Genomic DNA, 21,277 nt, shown 5'->3' with positions numbered 1-21,277 from the left:
AGGTTCCTCTCTTCATCAGTGTTCTTTGTTTCCCTTCACAGAGATGTCCAGCTCTGTCCCAAATCTCCAGTGCCCTTTCTGCTTCCACAAAATCTCTCTGCTTTTTTTGCTGAAGTTCCCTAAACTCATTCCCACAATACTTCTACCTTCTTCTTATTCCTCTTCCTGTGTTTGTGTGCTGGTCCATGGATACGAGATCGCATTCCTTGCAACAGCACTAGAGCAATGTGTGTGTGGGGGGTGTTGCTGGCCTGTACTCCCTGCTATCTGTGACACCAAACAGAGCGGCACTGGTGGGCACTGGTTTCTGACCAGCTTCCCTTGATAGGGTCACTCCGGGCATATTTCTCCCTTATCTGTCTGCCTGTTTGCATTAAATATGTAGAAAACAATTTCCAAGACTTCTGCTAACTCTGTCAAATTCAATTCAAATTCAGTTAAAATGGATTAAAAAAATATTAGCAGGACACTGACCATTGAATGGCCCTGCTTCATTAAAATTGGAGTGGAAATCTGTAGGTAGCAATTTCCTTAAGGGTATCAAGTGACAGAAACGGCAGGTTGTTTCTCAACAGCTTTTTTTCCTTCTCCCTTGAATGGTAAATACCCCAATGCCCATGTCTGTTTTTGAAAGTGAGCTTCCCAAGCAGTTTGAGAGGCTGATCTTCAATGGTGAGTAGGGAGGAAACACTTAATACTCTCAAAAGGATTTCCCTAACTTTCATTTAAAATGACTGGCTTTATCTTTTTCAAAGTGACTGATAATGTTGATTTTTCTCCTCGGCTTATGTTGAGAGCTTCTGTGTGAAAACAGATCTTTCATTTAATAGCCTACATTTTTTATTGTTTTTCATTTCCCTTCACCATCCATATTGGCTTGTTTTAGTAACAGATTTCTTCCTGTGTGCTTTTATAAATAGTTTCAGCCCTGACTTATTTTCTTTCCCAAATGCTTGTTTAAGGGGAGAGAGATAAACCAAACCAGCTATAGCTTTCGAACAGCCACTTTATTGCCTTTATTTATCTTCTTTTTTTCTCTAGAGGCTGGGAATAAATAAGACTGATCCTAGTACTTTAACAGAAGAGGAGATCAGCAAGTTTGTGCGCCTTGATATTGACCCATTAACTATAACATGGCAAAGAGGTATGTAATCAGAAAGCCTCACTTTTTGACTGTTAAATTATGATTTCTAAAAATTTAATCTTGGTTAAATAGCTGTAGTAATACAAGGGACTGTGAATTCTGAAGGATGGATTACTCTGTGAGAGGTAAGCAGCTTGGGTAGCTCAGAGACTTAATAGGCATTAGAAATTTTTGTATTTTATTTATTAATTTTTTAAAGCATTAAGTTGTTACTTTGATGGTTGGAAGAGGTGAAAGATGCGTTTTCACCTCCTCTTCATAACAATCAATCAAAATTGATTGCTAGATGGAGTATTTGACTGGAATATCACTAAAATAAGCTGAATCTCTTGAGAAGTCAGAACCCTTGGCTGCACTCTGCTGTGTCCTTCATATGCCTACCACCTCAAACTCAGGATATTTTTTCAAGATACTATTGTGGAATGTGACATAGGATGTTTCTTATTAGTCACACTGTATTCGTGCGTGGAAGAGAACCTGCATTGGCGTAAAGGACTAATACAGCAGTGTAATGTGACTCATTGTTTTGATCAGCAGAGGTTTGAGAGGAGGCAACATTACTCAACAGCTGTCAAGTAAATTACTCAGGTCATCTCAAGCAAATGGTGGGGAAGGTTTTATGCACATCGCAGAGATTTGTGTGGAATATTTTAAATATTACCAGGAAAAAAATAAAGAAGTGTTTTTAAGAGTGCTTTAGATTTGAAAGTGTTGTTTTGGGACTGTGTTTGTGAAGCTTGGTTCTTACTGAAAATTTACTGGATAGGGCAAAAGAGATGTCAGATTGTCTGAAAATGTTTACAGTCAGGATCTGCCTCCTTAGAAAAGGTCAAAAGCTTGAAGTTCATTGTCATCCTACAGAAGACTTTACAGATACGACGCACTAAAAAGAAGGAAAGCTGCCCCTTTCTGTGGAATCCAGATTCCACAGATTCACTTCCAGATCAGGAAGTGAATGCATTAAACCTAACACTGCCTCTTGATTGAACCTAATTTTTCCCTGAATGTTTACTTTGGGTAAGGAAGAGGGCAGGTTGTAGGAGAAGTAAAATTGGTTTTGTGTCAAAAAAAAAAAAAAAAAAATCCTCCTTATTTTTCTACTTCTTAGTGCAGCTATTGGAATCTTCCTGGAGAATTAGTGTGACTGCAGTGAGAGAGCTGGTGTGACCCAGTGACCAGAAAGAGTTGCAGGTGGTAGTTATCATTTAATGGTAAGGGGATTAAGGTTGTCTGAATCCCTCGGAAGGAACTAGAGGAAAAACTGCCTGTTGGCTGTGCAAGCTGGTGCACAGGCTAGTTCATGCTCTCAGCAGTACCTGAGAGGAGGTAGGAGGAAGGACAGTAAGGCCTGCTTAAGGCTGTTGGGGGAGTGAGTTCCCTATGAGGAGAGGGGATAGGCTTGTGCCTGAGAGCTGAGCTGGCCATCTGGCTTTGCAGTGGCATATGGTCCCCTAGCTTGGCATAAGCTTGTTGCTTCCTCCTGCTGAGCTCTGTTCACAGTTCCTGCCAGTACTGTAGTAGTTCAGAGTATGGCTTTGCATAAATAGAAACCAAGATAAATTGACAGTATAAATAAATAGAAAGCAAAATATGTTAACCACATCTGTTTTGTACCATGCCTTAAATGGGATTCCTAAGGAAATCAGGGGCCTGAATACCATGGAAGAAAGCATATGCGACATATTTGCAGCAGCCCCATGTGAAATGACCAAGAAGGGGAGGTGACTGAAATCTTGCTTTTCTCAGCCTCCTCGGCTTGTGTAGAACTGAGATTCTGAATCCCTCTTGTCCTCGGGTAATTACATTGGCCGTTTCTGCACAGGCAAATTTGTTAATCTATAAAAAACAGCATGAGCATTGATGGAGGGAAGAGGCAATGTCACTATCCTCCGGTATGGGCAACTCTCAGGAAAGTCTGTCATATCTTACACATCCTCTGCCTTATATTGAATATGACTCAAATCTGCATTTCCTAGGAAAAAAAGACTTGATTGCCAGATTGCAGATTAAATTGGTCAAGAGAACCTTATGCCTCTTTTTTTTAGGATTGCTGCAGGAGGATCAAAAGATTGTAGGGCCAAAGGGATCCCAGGAACCATCCCAGGAAAGGAAAAGTCCTGCAGTCTGGTCTTAGCTTCTAACAATGAAAAATATCCTGCTGGTGTTTCCTCCTAAGAAACATCATGATCAGGTCGCAGTTCTTCCTTTTGGTTCCAAAATTGTTGTCTGTGCAAGAACGGACAATTTGGGTTACTGCAATGTAAATGAAGTTAGCAGTTCCATGGCGTGGTTTGGGCATGCCCTTGCAATACCCAAAGTGTTTCCAGATTAGGAAGCCAGTTGTCTGAAACTGAATATATATTAAATAACATATGCTTGGTCTTGGCAGTTGGAAGAAAAACTCTGTGAATGCTACCCAGCTGAATGTGGAGTTAGTTACTGTGATGTGCAATAAAGTGACTTGTCTGGAAGAATCAATCTGACAACATAATCATCCTTATAAAGAAAAACAGACCTGTATCTTGTAGTCTTAGATATCAACCTTTAACAAGTCAATACAGAGGTAAATGATTTGAGATAGATCGGAGGTGCTTTGTAGCTACCAAAGCGTATTTTTCCTATGTGGGTAAAATATTAAGTTGTACATTAGAATGTCAAGCATCTGTTAGCTTCAGATACTGTTCAGAGAAATAGTGCTTGTGTTATTTCAAACTGTCATCCAAAGGTATCAAACAGAGGGGAAGAAATCAAGTCAGTACCACTGTTAACGTGCAGAGGCATGTTTATCTGCTTACACTGTGCTGTGCAAGGAGCTGAATGGTGTATAGTAAAAACATGAAAAATTATTGGAAAGAATTAAGATCTTTGACAACATGTTTTGCTTTTCCCTTGTTTTAGTGGTGGATACCAATGACAGATTCCTACGGAAAATTACTATTGGCCAGGCAAATACTGAGAAAGGATTTGTCCGTCAGGTATGTAAAGGAAATTACTATAACTTACTCTGGGCAGACTTTGCTTTGGAGACGGAGAGATGTTTGCCAGTCTCTAACTCTTTCCACAAATCTCTTTGAATTGCATTGCTAACATCTGCTGATCTGTGTAGTGGTGTTGCAGGGAAGCCAACCATGCTAATGAGTAACAGAGCCTGAAGTTTCAGAAACAATTCAATGTATACTGCACAAGGTGTCAAAAGCACTTGAAAAATTTGCATATATTAGGGAATGCTGGAAGTTTATTAAAGATCTGGCTGCTAAATTGAATGCCAGACTTCACTGTCACTATTCAAACAAGTGTATCTCTGAGTAAATAAACTCAGTTATGTAAATGTGACTGAATAGCATGAGTAAATGAAAATAAATCCAGTATAGAGTAGCAATGTTTGGTGGAACAAACTCATTTGCTTCTGATTCAAGAAAGATTATTGTAATTTAGCCCACATTCATGAGGTTCTAACTACTTTGGTGTGAAGGAAATACTTAGTGTGTTATAGATGAGGCATCACTTGTGGAAATCACATCTTTCATCATTTCACATCTGATGTTTTGTGCCTCAATAAAGAGTAGAAAAATAATCTCACAGTAATTTTAATCTTTTTGCTTAATTAAATAAAACAGTCAAATAAATTTTGGAGACATATGCTTTATTCTGGTTTTGAGTACATGGAGTAGAGAATTTTCTATAACTTACAAAAAATTCAAATCAACTAATACTCATCTTTGGTAGTGGACTGTGACTGTAAAATATGGTATATGTTCTCTCAACACTCAATATGTTTTCCTGTGTTTAGATTTATCAGTGATTCATGGTTCTTAGCTTTAAGCTAGGTTCTGCCAGGCTTTTTGTGCACCGCTTTACTACCATAGTTATGCGGCTGACTTTAGCGTGGGTTGTTTTGCTACAAAGTACTATCAACATAAGACTGTCAAGTGTTGCTTCTGTACTGCTTGGCTAAAATGACCTTGATGCATGCAGTTTTGATGTACTGGACTTACGCACATATCCATTCATGTTTTAACATGTTTTTACTGACTCGAGAAATAAAGAGCAGTTAGCGAAACTCATTTCAGAGCATAGCCAGAGAGCCAGATAAAACAGGACTTCATAGCTAACAGATGCATTTTATAAATATTTGGAGTGATGTTCCAGCATTCTTAAAATCAATGACACCTGTGTAAAATGGCAGAGCACAGCAGGAGCAAAAGCCTGCATTTTAATGAACAGGGGTGCTGTGCTTTCTAAAGAGTATTACATGACCAATGGCCTTGATCCTGCAATTGAATCCATGTGGGTGGATCCTTTCATCAATAGAGAACGGACTTTACAGCTAAGACTTCTGTCAGCACTTCATAGTGTATAAAGGTTATTAGAGTTAAAATAGCACCTGCTATCACAGTCTTGGGCCTGTTTTTTCAATAAAATACTGTGTCACTATTTAGGCAGCTACCTAGGATTGTTTTTTCTGTCCTTTTTATACTTCATCTAAAAACAACAATATGTCTAATAAAATCTTAATTTTGTGTTCCTTGATGAACATCCTGCTAAAGTCAGATAATATTCCAGTATATGGGTTGGGCATAGTTTTCTCAGGCTTCTTGCCTGCATTAAGTGCACTGCAGTGCCTTCCATGGCACATTCTTCTCCTTGAAGAGATGGTAGCATCCATTTAATCCCAGCAATGACAGTGTTCACCATGAGCTCTATTTCATTGTGCGTTCTACTGCATCCTGGGAAGAAAAAAATTGCTTCATAACTTCAGCATTTCATTTGAATCCTACCCTGAATATCTCTATTAGAGAATTAGCTTTCATTATTTATGGTATTAATGGTATATACCTCTGCCTGACTGAGGCTGAATTCAGGAAAGTGCTTATGTGTCATCACAAGTTTTGATGAATTGTGCAGGTGTGCAGGGGTGAGCCTGCTCTGAAGTACAGACCAATCCAGGTGTTTTTTTCTATGTAGGTAATGGAGTGGAGTCAATTAATACATTTTCTAGAGACTTAAAGTCACTGGAGCTGGAGAGATTATTAAAGAGGAGATTATTAAAGAGGCTGCAGTTCCTCAGGCCCACATTGCATTCCTGTCACATAATACCTTGTTCATTTCCTCGCAGCATGTGGCTTGGGCTTTTCTAACAGTAAAATAGTACACAAATTACTAATTCATATCACAGCTTTAAAAATAAGGACCATGGCTCATATTAGGTTGAAGTGTTGCACAATATGACTGTTTCTTTAAGAGCAATACGTCTGTGGCTGCAAATAGTTCTTGTGTTTTCTGTCTGTCTTTCTGTCTTTCTCAGGGCCCGGCAATCTCAACTCTTAAGTTTTCAATTTCTATAGAAAAAGAAAGATCAAGAAGAGATCAAAAGAATGAACAAGAATGTTTTTGAAACCAGAATTAAAATAATAATAAAAAGATCTTGGAGACATTACAGATAAGGGGGGGGGGAAAAATCTGTGCTCATGCCAGAGAAGTTGAAAATACATCTGGTATTTTTTCTTTTTCTTTCCAGAGTTAAAAAATAAAAATAAAAATCTTGGTCCTTGAGGGAGATTCTAATAAGGATAATGGGAGCTGAGGGGCTAAGCAGTCAAGACTGATCCCCAAGTAGATGAAGTGTAACATACAATATTAATGAGGAAGTACAAAGTGTTTGAAGTGGGTTGCAATTCAGAATTGTTTAAATTCCAGTGTGACATCTGTCTTTCCTATGTCTGTTCCTGACAATTCGCTGTGAGTGTTTGACCTGACTCTGATTTGATTCATGATTCTCATTTTTATTTTACAGGCTCAGTTTGATATTGCTGTTGCAAGTGAAATTATGGCCATTCTGGCACTTACCTCCAGCCTTGCAGATATGAAGGAGAGGCTGGGAAAAATGGTGGTGGCTAATGATAAAAAGGGGCAACCGGTAACAGCAGAGGATTTGGTATGTACAGTGCTGCAGACCTGTAAATAACCTTTGATTCCTATGTTTTGCCTCTTGAAGCAGCAGAAGAGCAGGAGAGTGCCAAGGTTTTTGTTTCGAACAGCGCAGTCAGATATTGAAGAAAATCATCATCTGGGCCAAAACTTGCCTGTAATGAGAACAAGATGTAAAATGAACTCGTCCAAGTCTTTTGGTAACATCTGGTTCACGAAATCTCTGGTCTGCAGAACCTGCTTGGATAGATTTCCACAATACTTAAGGCAAACAAATTTGGTGCTGGGGGGAGTCAAAAGAATGCAGGCTGCTCTCTGACAGAATTGGTAATGTTTGCTACTGTACTTGCCAAGGATGCTCAGATGCTTCAGTGATAATTACCACATGAATCCTTACACTGCTAAAATGAAATTAAAACAAGATATTCCTAATTCAGGAGTTGTTGTTACTTCTGGGGAAATGGTTATCTCTTTACATCATTAAGACTTTTTTTTACCCATCCATATTTGCAGATTGCCACTTACTCATTCCCTGTTTCAGCTTCTGAAAGAAGTTCCTCTCTCCTCTGTCCTGAATCCTAGCACTGTAGCCAGGCTGCGACTCAGGGGGTCGTGGTTGGAAGTTCAGCCCATGCTTGGGTATGGCAAGTTCTGGTGCAGCCAAAGCTTCCCCTAAGCCCTCGCCATCTGACCCAAATGCCAGGAGTCAGTTCACCGTGATTGCCACTAACTTACTGTAACATTACTTGTATGTTGAAGCCTAGTGGTCAAATTAAGATCATATATTGCAGATCAGCAGTGCACCCTAAATATAATAAATACCATAATTCTTTCCTTTCATGTGTTATCTGTCGTTTAAATATCTCCTTGTAGCAACCACAGTATGCCTTGGAGCTGTGATTTCGAGCCACCCTGCTGACAATAGCTGCCTCTATCACATGGGCCCATTTCCCTTGCGAAGCAAAGTGTTTTCTCCTGCTTATCCCTTTTGTATGGACTTCTGCAGAAGCTTACTGCTTTTGAGCAAGGGAAGGGATCAGGATCCTGTGCTATCAACAGAGACAGCAAACCTGTGAGCCAGCAATACCTTCACAGCCATAATGAACTCCATTTTAACAAGGGAATGTGAAAATAATATCTAGCTCTCTTGGACTGAAGATTGAAATTGAGAGTGATAAGGGTGCAAAGAATTCTAAATACAGTCATCATTAAAATTCAAACCAGATCAGCTACTATGCAGGCAATTTTTGCAGGAAATTCAAATCTTAAGACACTTTTGCATATGTCAGGAATTTGAATGTCAAAAATGAAAAACTGCAAGAACTGCATTTAGTATTTGAGCTGTTGAAGTTTTCATACTCCTTTTCAATTGTGTACCTTAGCTTTGGGCCTAATAGGGTGGTGGTGAGGGAGTTACTTTATAATACATATGCAACAACTTTAAAATAATTCCATGTCAGGATTAAAACTGTACATTTAAAAGAGAAAAACAATCTTGATGCTAACTTTGCTTTTTAAGGTATTAATGCCAAAAAATATTTAACCGCTTTTAAACCACTTAATGTTCTTCAGCTTGCTAGATGAAAGCAGTTGCTTTCAACAGAAATCAGAGCAGTAGCAGAGCATTTCCCCTGTAATTGCTCTGTAGGATGTTAGGGCTAAATTATGAACAGTGCACGAAAAACTTTGAATTTTTTATGCCTATAAAATGAAAGTAGCACTCAGTAAAATATGTGTTACTAATTAGGTTTTGTTTGACCCTTTAAAAAAAAATAAAAGCAAACTTCTTATGCTTTGCATCTCCATCACTGAGTAGTGTCACTTGTGCTGAACATATGCTACCGGTACTAGTTTAAAACAGTGTTCTGTAATATACAAAAGAGAAACTGCATAAGAAAAAGAATTGGGCACAAGTATGACAACCCTCTGTGGCTCTGAATTTGCATTTTTTTGTTGTCTGAAAGGTCCCTTCGTCAAACAATGCACAAGAATCAGAGTGCAAGTCAGGATTATGAAATGGAGACGCCTGCCTGCTCTATTGCACAGTGCGTGACAAATGAGGATGAGAACTGTACGAAAAAAAGGAAAGTGGCCTCATTGTTAAGGCAGAAAAGAGCCTTTCTGCTCTTTGAGAGTTGGATTCTACTCTTGTGTTTTTCACAGAGCTTCTGTGCAATGCTGTGTCCATATAGACTGATGCTTTCAGGCCATGAGAAACTGTATGTTCCTCTGTTTGGTTTGATATCCAGGATCTAAAGGGTGGAAATCTACTGAGGTATCATCAAGAACTTTACTGGAACAGGCTGCCCGGAGAGGTTGTGGAGTCTCCTTCTCTGGAGATCTTCAAAACCCGCTTGGATGCCACCCTGTGCCACGTGCGCTAGGTGACCCTGCGTGTGCAGTGGGGTTGGGCTAGATGACCTCTAGAGGTCCCTTCCAACCTTAAGCATTCTATGATTCTATGAACTTTGAACTAAGTGAAATGATTTTTAACATGTCTCAAGTTGAGCACCCAAAATTAGTGAATACTTTTGACTTTAAACCTTGTGTATCATGTTATTTCTTCCGTAAACAGGCAGGGCCTATTCATGGTAGTGAAACACTGAGATGCTGAGATTTAAGAAATGTCCTAAAAGGAAATTGGCTAAGATTTCTTCATCGAGTTAGATATTTTGTTGGATATTTTGTACATAGTGAGAAACCCTGAATAGCTGATGTGTACTCTTATCAAGTAGAATCCTCTTGAAGGAGCAGATTCATATGCACAAGAAAAAAAGATAAGTTTCAGTTCTGTGGGGCTGTTCGTTCATCTCTGCTCCTGGTCGTCAGTCTCAGTCTCTTGCAGTAGCTTGCAACTAAACCTAAAGTTTCCAGCATAAGCATTTAATTGCAGAATCAATCAGCTCTTTCTCCTGCTGCCTGTGCTGTTATTGTGCCTGCTGCATGCCTGCCTTTGGACCCCTTGGCAGCAGGAGGATTCCTGTAGCAGCTCACGAGAAGGGATCTTCACTCACGGTCCCCATGCCTGGAGCCTGGCTGGTCCAGCCTGGTGCAGACTCTTGCTGTGGTTGCTGCAGCCAAGTGTAGGTGGAGAGCTCGCTGCGGCTAAGGTCTAATGGGGGGTGTGAGCAGTGCTGAGCATTTGCTGCTGATGAATGCTGGTGAACTGCAATTTTGCTTTCTCCACAATTTATATCTTGCACAAGTTTTCAGAGATGGTAAGAGGTTTGATACAAAGCTGCTCTCCTCTTGAATTTTCACCCTTCTTCCAAATCAGGAGCAGAGAGGACGTAAAGGTTTACAGCTTGGAAAGAAAACACATGAATGTAGGAAAAACAATGCTGTCATTCTAGGAGCAGCTCAATCATCTTGGTTTGAATTTTCATAAAATCAAGATTGAATCAAGGCTTGAATCTCACTGTGTGGAATGTTTTAGTCGAAGGAACTGCAATCAGTTGTAGTTTTAACAAATTTTAAAGGCAGTTTTATAATGGCAAGTGTCACACGACCTTAATGAATGGTGGAAGTCAGTTTTACCTAAAGTTTTTAAAAAATCTAGGGATCATGTTTTGTATGTTGCCCAGATTGCCTTTTCACAAGCTTGAATGTTTGACACAAATCCTCAGTTTGTTGAAAATCTAATTGAACTAAAACCACTAAACTCTTTTCTATAATTTGTTTCCAGATGTATACAAAATATACTTCACAAAAATAAAATTGCTCTTAACTTTGACTTTATATGCAATGTATTTACCAAAATACAATAGCACAATGTAAAACATACATTGACAGATACAAACCAGATGTGGAGGAAGGCTGGGAGACAGAAAAAAAAAAAAGATAAATTGAATACTTCATGAATTGAGAAGACTCTTTCCACAAGAGTAATAGATTAAATATCTAGCCTCTATGTGGAACATACAGAATTATTTGCCAAAATATGGTGTTCATTCCACAGTATTTTGAAGACTGAATTGCATTTTTGGCTTTTACAATATATTAGAATTGTGATGGACACATACCATATCTTCACATTAAATTAAATGGGTATGTATGCCCTAGATTAGAAATAATGAATCCTGAAGAATATTAAATAAATATGTTACAATTTTTTTCAAGTAAGGCTGCTTCTCAGTTTACTTTCTCAACCATGCCGTTAGATGTCAATAATTCTAGGACCAAAAAGATAAAAAAGACAGCTTTATATTTATTTTTATAAATGATATGAATGGCTGAATATATTTTCCTCCCCAGTTCATCAAAAACATTTTGCACATGCTTTATTTCAAAAACAGGTTGCTGTTCTTCTCAGCTAGCAGTTTGAGGTTTAATATTTTTCATAACTGATATTGCAGAAAAATGTTATCAATTTTGTTACAGGCTATAGTTTCAAACAAAGGAGATGTAAAACTATTTCACTTATAAGAAAACCTTTTTTTTTTTTTTTTTCTTTTTCTGCCCTTCATTGATTTTGTAGCCGTTACTCTCACTTATCCTTCTTGTGATCTAGTGCTGGCCTTCATTTCCACTTTTGATAGACTTCAGAGCGTGTTTCTGTGGAGGTCTGTTTGAGAGGATGGGACTTCTATCTGAGTTTTTTCCTTTGTCACTTTTTGCTATCCTGGGGAGCAAACCTGCCCCAGTGGCTCAGGGATACATCGGAAGGGTATAATCTTCAGAAGTGTTTAGGGAAACTCGAGTGCTGGGCATCCACATACACATTTGATTCTCCATCCTTCTTATTTCTTCTGAGAGTGAGCAAGTTGATGGGAATTAGCAATCCTTAAGTTCTTACATGGTTAAAAAGTTTAAATGGTGTGTGAGTGCCTAAACTTGTAATTCTTTTATAAAATTTTTAGTGAAATTTTATTTGTCCCCTCTGAAGTAGAAAGGGAAGCCTGATTCCTTAAATATTTTTTAGAATCAGTTCCAGAACTTTGAACTAACCATGCATTTGTTAGATGCATGGAGGATTGGGATGTGGAAGAATGACAAGAACTTTTATTTTGACAAAAACGTGACAACCAATATGAAGATTTTTTGGCTGTGTAGTTTTTAAGAAGTGTTGTTGATGCAAAACATAGTTTTGGAAGGCAAGACGTGGCAGGCAGATGGATGTGATGTGTGCTAATTGGAGTCTTTTTACCTATTTTTTTTTCTTTGCACGTGGTATCTTCATATTTCTTGCATGGTATCTTCAGATACCATGAGTTGTTGTTGAGCGATGCATGTCTGTGTATTTGGAGGGAAGGAAGTTTACCACAAAGGTGTAGAAATTAAGGAAGGAAGGGAGGAAAAAGTGCCCTTAATATTTCTTATTCTTTTTATTCTTTTCTTCTTTTTCCCTCAAAACATTCTTTCCCACTTCTTTCCAGTCAAGTTCACGTGAGTCAGCAAACAACTGTTCGCATGCTTGCTTTGAATGAGTCCATGTCTTGTGGTGAACGGTGCAGACAACTGAATCTCCAGATTAGCTGCCTGCAGCTGGCATGAGTTAAAGCTTGTCAGTCCTTGGGCAGGTGCCCCCTGAACAGCATTAGGGCTGATGGTGCCTGATCAGGTAGTTAACCTTGCCACTGACCTGGTGGAAGCTCTGTCTGACGTCAAGTTTTCCATTTGGCTTTTTTTCTTTTTTCTTCAGAAAGTTGACTAGCTATTACAACTGCCTCTTATATCCTAAAATATCTCAGTGATCATCCACTGAGAATATCCGCAGCTGTTTCTCTTTTATGGTAATGACTGAAGGCAAATGAATAGCTCATGTCCTGTGATGCAGACAGAAATGAAGGTATGGGAAGAAAAGCTTAAAAGCTTTTTTCTTCACATAATATTTCTGTTACCTGCAACCTACTGACTGGTCTGTGTATGTGGTGCTACTGCTTTCCAGGAGATAGAATGAAAACAGCTAAGTTAGTCGTTCTATTTTTGTGCTACTAACAGCTAGAAGGAGCAGGCTTTGGCTCAGCTGAGGGTTGAGGGGAAGCACTGTGCTGTTGGGAGAAACTCTGTCCCAGGTACAATACAGCTGAAAAGCAACAGGCTGATATTGATATTAATTAATTATACTGAAAACTCTTAATTTATCCTAATACAAAATATGAACTCATTAAAATTGGGGAAAATGTATTTGTCCTGATAAATTAGTAGGTTTAAAACTGGATTTTAATGAAAATATTCCTAACACTGTAATTTGTTTTGTTTTGTCATAAATAGTAAGAATTGGGGCAGGAAAAGGCATTATTTTATTTTGTAAATGTGCCTGACTTCTAAATGAGTAGAATCATCCTTATGAAGCAAGTAATCATATGGAACAGATTTAAAATTCAAAAAAAATATTCACTTTAAAAAAGCTGAAAACTAACAAAATAACTAAAACACAAGAAATCAAAGGCAACAACAGTAGCAGCTACTTTTACAGAGTCATAAAATCAAAATGTATTTATGGACAAAATATTGAAGTGAGATTTATTTTAACAGCAGAAAATTTTATGGGATAATGGTTAAATGAGCTTTATGAATCATTAGCTTTCCAGGGAGATTTGTGCTTAATTTCTTTTTGAAGTTCTTTGTCTAGAATAAGCACTTTATAATCTTAGCAATTAAAACACTCTGTAGCTATAAAGGGACCTGAGGAAGTGAAAAGAAACAGTGATTTCATTTCTCTTTTTAACATATTTTCCACTTTTTTGGTTCTTCAGCTTTCAGTTCATATGCAAAGAGGGAATAGTTGGGCACAAGAAAGCATGAATACGAGGGAGTCACTCGTGATAGAGCTGAAATTCTGGAGTTTTCTTGGGGGTTAGAGCGTTAAAACTGGGAATAGAACTTCCATTAACATGTACATCTGGAAATTAACATGTACAGCTGGAAATCTAGCGTGTGCTAATTCTCATGAGAGAAAAGTATCCAGTTTCTCATATTGTTTCTTTGTAGGTCTATTTGTAGCTGTAGATAGTGGAAGTTTGCAAACTGAGAAGGACAAAAGTCTTTCCTTGCTCTCTGTCCTCAGTCTCTCCAAAGAAACACTTGCTAGATAGAAACCAATGCTTACTAGAAACCAATTTTACTATGTTAGTTTTTTATTCATTTTTAATCAAGGCTGAAAATGATGATTTTCTCCTGAAGTTGGTGTTAAGATGCAAAAATTTTAATTTGTATAAAGTACTGTCATTATAAAATGACCTATCTCAAAGACACTTTGATCTGCCTGTCATTAGAATTCTCATGCAAATTTTGATTGTTCAAATTTTTGTTTCTTTATTTGAACAATACTCTTTGTCTCTTAATGAGCTAATCAGAGAATAGACCCACATTTTTGAAACCTTTATTTTAGGCAGTTTATGGCAGCTGCTCTTTACATTTTGTTTTAATGTTTCTTTCAAAGACAATAATATCTTAAAATCTGTTTTTCATGTTTTCTGCCAGACTTGTGAGCCACGCCTTATAGTAGTACTTTTTTTTTTCTTTTAATTCATGAACTGGTTCTTTAAAGTCAAATACATTTTCTTCCCAAAATCAATGTAATTTGTGAACAAATTGGAATATATGCGTGTGTTTTCCAGATGGTACTCTTCTTTTAATCTCATAGTGCTGTGCTTGGTCTATAGTTGGTTTTTATAAAATGGACATTGATACCTGGTGTACCTTTGTAGTGGCATGTTTTTTTGATTAGTTTAAATTCAGTCAGTGTGAAATGTATACTCAATATCCAGCAATTTTTTTAGGAATGAGTACGACTTTTGCAACTACGCTGTAGCAATTCATTCAGTTTTGTCCCCTTTCTCATGGTACCTTTGCTAGTTATCCCTAGACAAATCTGTATCTGCTTTCACCCTGCGTCTATTGCTCATGTATTTTTACAAGTCTTTCCAAATACCCTTTCTGGTTGATGATGGATATTGATCTGGTTTCTTGATGTCTATTCTGTCGTGAGTGAAATATACCTTTCATTTCTTCAGGCAGTTTTAGCACATTATTGCCCTCTTGATTTCTCAAGTCTCTTGGTAACCTTTTCTTCCACTACCTCATTCACTCCTGTGCACATCCTCACTCTTGTTGCTTAATAACTTTGTTTCTATTCTGTCTGTGAAATGAAAAGAATATTTACCTGCTGTCTTTTAGAGGTATTCAGAGTAAATTGATTAATATTTCTGGATCGTTTTGAAAATACACTATGTTAGAATTATTGAACTGAATAAATATGTTATATAACAGCGTAGCACTGCTTGTCCCTGGTGGTTTTTCAACACGCTGTCTTTATCTCCTTTAAACTATAAGGCTTCTTATTTTGACTGTAATCATAACTTAGAAACATTGCTCCTTAAAACTGATATCCTTAAAATGCAAACTTTCCTGTTGTTGTTTCTTTAGGGAGTGACGGGTGCATTGGCAGTTTTGATGAAAGACGCCATTAAGCCAACGCTGATGCAGACACTAGAGGTGAGTGTGGCTCGAGATGCCAGCCCTTCTCCTCAAGTTTTCAGATTCCGCTCTCCATGCGCTGTCTCTGGCAACAGTCCTTCACTTCCAGGGTTCAGGCGCGGGTCAACTCCCTAAATGCATTTTAGCACAAATGTTCATTCGTATATGTTAACCAATCAATTTGAGCTGCATTTATACCCTTCTGGTGTTTTTGTTTTGTTCTTTTATTTCCTTCCTTTCTTTAGGAGTTGTGCTGCTGGTGTGCGCTGGAAGGGCAGCTGGGGCTTCTGAGGCCTAAGCCTCCTTCTGCTTCCCATCTCTCTGTGCTAGGGATGTTTCCATCCCATATGTCGCTTGCTTTACACTTATGTTCCATTGGCGATTCCCACAGCCCACTGTTCTCAGTGGAAGGCAGACACTTCTCTGAGGCTGTTCTATTCTGTCTTATATTTTGTGCTCTTCAAAAAACATTGAGGGTCTTTTGGTCTTTTCTTCCTCTTTGTGCTTCAGAGTGCCTCAGAAACCAAATGAAGCTTTCCAAAGTAGTGATTTATGATCACCCCTGGTGGGCTTTCTTCCAACAGCTTGAAGAATTGCTTAACTCTTCAAGCAGTGCTTGAAGGGTACGGCTTAACTTTGGGACTGACCAATCCACTCCTGGCTTTTGAATACTAAGCTTAATGTTAAAGAGTGTTCTTGGGAAGATGAAGAAAGAAAAGAGAGTAAATAACAAAGGAATTTTGAAAACCGAAGGCATTTGGGGAAAAGCTAGAATAATGCATATTACTGCAAGCTTGACTCAAATCTCTTAGCTGGAACATTTCACAGCAATTCCTGGTGTGGTGACAATTTGAAGAATTTAGAAGAATACCAATGCAGTCCCTGACTACGCCATCTCAAAGTGATAACTACATTATTACTGTAGTGTTTGGATCGTGGTAACTTGCATCTCCCAGGGAATATTAGAGAAATAGGATTTAAGTCATGCTACTTTTATTTATTTTTCAATAGCCAGCTTGGTTGACTTCTTCAAAGGTAATTCGTTACTTTCATGTGGTTGCATGAAGAATGTATGTGTGTCAGGACTACTGTGACATCCAATAATTGAAATTGGAGAACATGTAGAAAAAGAAGTATCTCACAGCCAGAAGTATGTATTAAATTGCCATTTAGATGATCGTGTGTACTAAGCATCAGTCACAAAGTAGCTCTGGTTCTGTTTAATCTGCAACTCTATTAACGCCTTGTGTATTTGTTAGAAAGTAATGTGGTGGTATCAGTGTTGTAAAGGACAGTCATTAATGTCAGAATCATTTCTTTTGATTGATAGACATTTGGTTATGGGAAATTCACACTTTTTTTCATTCCATTCATTTATTTTCACATTTCTAAGTGGCACAGTTTCTCTCTTTCATGTGGTATTCTTTTCTGGTCCAATCTATGCTATGGCTGAAACATCTGTCAACCTTCATCAAAACCTTTTGCTGATTAGGTGATCCCTGACTGCAGTAGCTAAGGATATTTTTTTCCTAAAATTCTTTCTGTAGAATCATTTTTTAAATGACAGCAAAATAAAGCAATTCAAAGGACTACTTCATGCTCCACTCCTGCCTTTCGAATCTCAAAGACAAACATTTGTTGCCCTTTGAATACTGCTTGGTGTGCAAGGCCAGGAATCCTATCCAAGCACCTACCCAAGAATGAAAATCCCTCCATTTGGCAAAAGTTGCCTCAGTAGGTCCTGTGACAAGGGTGTCCAGTGTCTGCATGATGCTTGTGGTGAAACACTGAATAATATGCTTGCATTAAACACAGATTTAGCTCTGAGCGTGCAGGGTGCTTCTCCTGCAAGTGGGGATGAAACTGCTCGCTGAGGCAGGTGTCCTAGCTCACTGGCACTGGAGAATGGTAAAGAGAGCCCCTGAAAAGGGGGAGCGGGAGATCTTTAGGGTGGCTTCTAGGTCATACCGGCAGTTAATTTGGAGTGATCTGTAGGAGCAATGTCTGATGTTAGCAGCAGGTGAAAGAAGCTGTTGCAGAAACAGCCCTGTTGGCTCCTTTCTGTGATCTGGAGAAGACCTTGTAGAGGGGTGTTCTTCAAGCCGTGGCCTGTGGCAATCTGAGGAGTTGCTTTTAAGGAGACTGTGAAATACAGGAAAAGAACAGCCAGCTCAGTAAACTTAAATTAGCTTTATGGGAGTCTCTACATGCGCTGGAGAAAAGGATTATAGGTTCGTAAATCAGAAATGACTGAATGCCAATCCTGCACAGAAATGAACTGCCAACTTAGATACGAATGCTTTTTTTTATGGGTGAATTGATGTGCATATTATATATATATCTATATATATATATTTATATATATATATATATATATATTTAAAAGCTGATTGATTTTGGAGGCAGGTTGCTTTCCTGCCCTGCATCACAGCCCTGCCACCCCCTCCCAAATATCGCTACCTCAAGGAATTAGTGATTGACAGGTTTTATGGCAGTAAAATCTCAAAGTGGGAAACATGGCAGGGAATACTAGTACCTATAAAAACTGTAGACTTCAGTAGTATTTGCACCTAATACTGTAGAATAGGGATTAGTTTAAAATATACAAAATGATTTCATAGTGTTTATCCATGTTTGTCATGACAAATTATTCTCGTTGTGAACTGATCCCTTAATGTTTAGCATTTATTTATACCATGCATAACAGAGCAGCTGCTGTGCAGGACAGTTCCTTGTAGTTGCAGTGTGGCTACTCTGTGATGGTTGCTCATGTTTACATGTGAAGAGGTGCCCCCAGAAGGGAGAAAGGGTGAATGGTAGTAAGCCAGATAATTTTGATATTTATTGGTACTCAGGGTTTTTTTTTCTTTTCACTAAAACTCCAATAATGAAATTTCTTGTACTGAAAACAGTTAGCAGAATATATCCCTTGTTTGCACTAATGAAGAGAGTAACAAAAATAAGTGGCATTCTGTCGAGCGGGTCAGATGGACTGATTACAGTTGCTGAAGTTCAGTCTAAGAAGGCCTTATGGTCTCTATACCAGGGTGTGCCTGAGGATCCCGAGGCTCTCCTGGAGCTCATTCCCTTCAGTCTCTAAACAATTTTTCTTCCATCATTGCCATTGTAAAAAGACCGTTCGCATAACTCCTGCTTTTCTTCCTTTTGGAACACCTAGGGGGAACCACCTTTCTGTGCTAGTTTAATACTATGTTTGAACTTAGTCAGTGGGAGGGGGCCTCTTGGCTACAAAATTTCGGGATTTCTTGTCTGCTCAAGCTGGAGGCCTGTTGCTAACAATGTCCCCCAGAGGTCAATACTGGGTGAGATACCATTTAATTTCTTTATCAGTGACCTGAATGAAGAGTCAGAGTGCATCCTCGACAAGTTTGCTGAGGATGGGAGGGCTGTGTTGCCTTGCAGAGAGACCGGGAGAGGTTGGAGAACTGGGCAGAGAGGAACCTCATGGAGTTCAGCAAGGACAAATGCAGGGTCCCTCACCAAGGGAGTGATGACCTGAGGCACCGGTACAGATTAGAGGTTGACCTGCTGGAGAGCAGCTCTGCAGAGAAGGCCCTGGGAGTCCTGGTGGGCATGGACATTTTTTGCCTTAAAAGGTTCTTTTTTAAAATTACTGTGGAGGAAAAAAAGGCATTTAACAGCTTTTATTGTATGGTTAGAAATATGTTGTGGTTCATAAGGATGTTGGATGTGACCTGCAGCTGATCCATTGAAACCTATCCTCCTTAAGTGATATTTCTAGTCAAAAATTGAGGATGATTGCACAGTAGTTTGCCTGAAATGTTGAGGTTTGGCAGTAGCTCCAAATCCCAACTGTGTAAAGAACATTGATGTAGATCTGTTTTCCTATCCTTTCTTTCACTAGCTGGGACAGTTTTAAAAGCATTACTATGACAGTGGGCTTATTTAAGAATTTTGTAGTTGGACAGTAGGGGTGGCATCTCAGGCACCTGCTATGTGCCTCAGAATGGAGAAATTATTTGACAGTTAATACTTACTTATGTATGTTTTTGATTTGTAGAGCATTCTGGTCAGTCTGCACATTGATTTAGTGTTCTTAGCTCTCTGTTATGTTATTAAAAATATATATATTTTCTATTCTTTAGGGGACACCAGTATTTGTTCATGCTGGACCTTTTGCTAATATTGCACATGGGAATTCTTCGGTTTTGGCAGATAAAATCGCCCTTAAATTAGTCGGAGAAAAAGGATTTGTGGGTAAGTTCTTGTTTTATTTATTACATTATGGTTTTTGCTAAGTTGGCAAACAGTAATGTAAATGAAAGTGCAATAAGTGCAGTATAGTAGTGAGAGTGCTATTTCATGTTAGATTAATAATAATGATCTTAAAGTGAATGTATTTAAAAAAAAAAAAAAAAAAAAAAAACTCAAAGCACTGTTTCTCTTACCATGCTTTGTCTCAGTGTTCCCATTGCTGTCTGAGGTTGCACAAAATAGCTGAGCCAGTTAAATTACTTGATTACATTGTAAGAGGTGCCCTGTACTTCTCTGCATTAGTATTTGTGTGATCCCTGTGCTAAACTGATGTAAACCATTTATTTTTTTTTGTTGTTGTTGGATGATTTCTCTGCTAGTTTGGCAAGTGAAGACAAATCGGGGGCAGATAAGCTCCAGATCCAGTGCAAAGGGAACAGCAAGCTTGGGAGCAGAAGATGGGAGATGGCAAAAGAAGAGACCCCTCCTTTTTTGGTGGCCGTGAGCCATTAGGTTGGTCCAACTACATTGTGGAACCTCACCATGAGGTCGTCATCTCCCTGTGAAAGCAAGGAAGTGGATGAACGATTTTGGATTAGTAGTTCTCCCTGCAAAGCTCTTGCAGAAGGTTCCAGAATGGCCATGTAGGGCTTACAGCACTTCCTTGCAAGTATCTGCACTGTACCTCAAATATCCTCAACACACACTCAGTCCTTTCAAACTGAAACTGTATCAGACTAATCAGACTGAAACTACTATCAGAGTTGGAGCTTGGCCTGGTTTAGAGTCTGAGTGCTGAGGTTTTGGTGCCGACTTCCGGATGGTTAGGATTCTTACATATGTAAACAGACTATTTTTAGCAGGAGACTTAAGCACTGCATCCAGCGCTGCGCTAAATAGTGACGTTTGCTTTAGAGAATAGTTGCGATTTAAATACTTTGCCACATTGTGAATCTGAACAGTAACAATACGATTCTAGAGCGGGAAACCTGGAGAGTCTTCTGTAGTATGGCAGACAAAATAAACCTGTGACCAGGTGTTTAACGGTGAGCTAGATGTTATAAGTATTTTTCGTGTTTTCATGCTTCAGATTTAATAAGATGAAAGGGGCACTAACATGCTACCATAGCAGTGACTTTTGCATTTTTTCAAACATTCCTTCTTCTGTACACGGAGCACCCTGCTAACTACATTTCAAGGAAATGCATATATGAAAGAAAGTGGAGTGACCAGAGCACCCCCAGTTTAAATAGTCTTAATTGCTTAAGAACTATGACTTGGTGCCTACCTAAGTACAGTTTGCAGGTAGTCACAGTAACAGCAGTTGTTCTAATGATGTTATTTACTGAGAGCTTTACCATTGAAAAAAAAAAAAGTATTGTTTCTTATATAGAGAGCACATTGACAGACAGCATATGGAGCACTGCTGGATTATTAACTACTGTCTGTCCCTACCCAAATTAAGTCTAAGTTGATGGATATAAAATGTGGACTAGTCCACTGTGAGTAATCCAAGTAGAGAGCTCAGAGCCCTGTGAAGCTTCACAG

At 38.7% G+C, this 21,277-nt stretch overlaps 1 protein-coding gene across 1 annotated transcript in view; it reads left to right on the top strand.

The window, feature by feature from the left end:
- MTHFD1L (methylenetetrahydrofolate dehydrogenase (NADP+ dependent) 1 like) overlaps positions 1–21,277 on the top strand; it is a 137,680-nt gene that overhangs the window by 38,989 nt on the left and 77,414 nt on the right. The window contains exons 16-20 of the mRNA XM_088537067.1: positions 1,042–1,144; positions 4,043–4,119; positions 6,939–7,079; positions 15,443–15,511; positions 19,621–19,732. Of these exons, the coding sequence (XP_088393193.1) occupies positions 1,042–1,144; positions 4,043–4,119; positions 6,939–7,079; positions 15,443–15,511; positions 19,621–19,732 (502 nt within the window). The remainder of the gene's footprint in view (positions 1–1,041; positions 1,145–4,042; positions 4,120–6,938; positions 7,080–15,442; positions 15,512–19,620; positions 19,733–21,277) is intronic.

Source organism: Tinamus guttatus, unplaced genomic scaffold, assembly GCF_059628265.1.
Source record: "Tinamus guttatus ecotype Peru unplaced genomic scaffold, ASM5962826v1 Tinamus_guttatus_pri_ptg000716l, whole genome shotgun sequence".
Classification (NCBI taxonomy): Eukaryota; Metazoa; Chordata; class Aves; order Tinamiformes; family Tinamidae; genus Tinamus; species Tinamus guttatus.
This window is presented reverse-complemented; position numbering and strand designations above follow the sequence as displayed.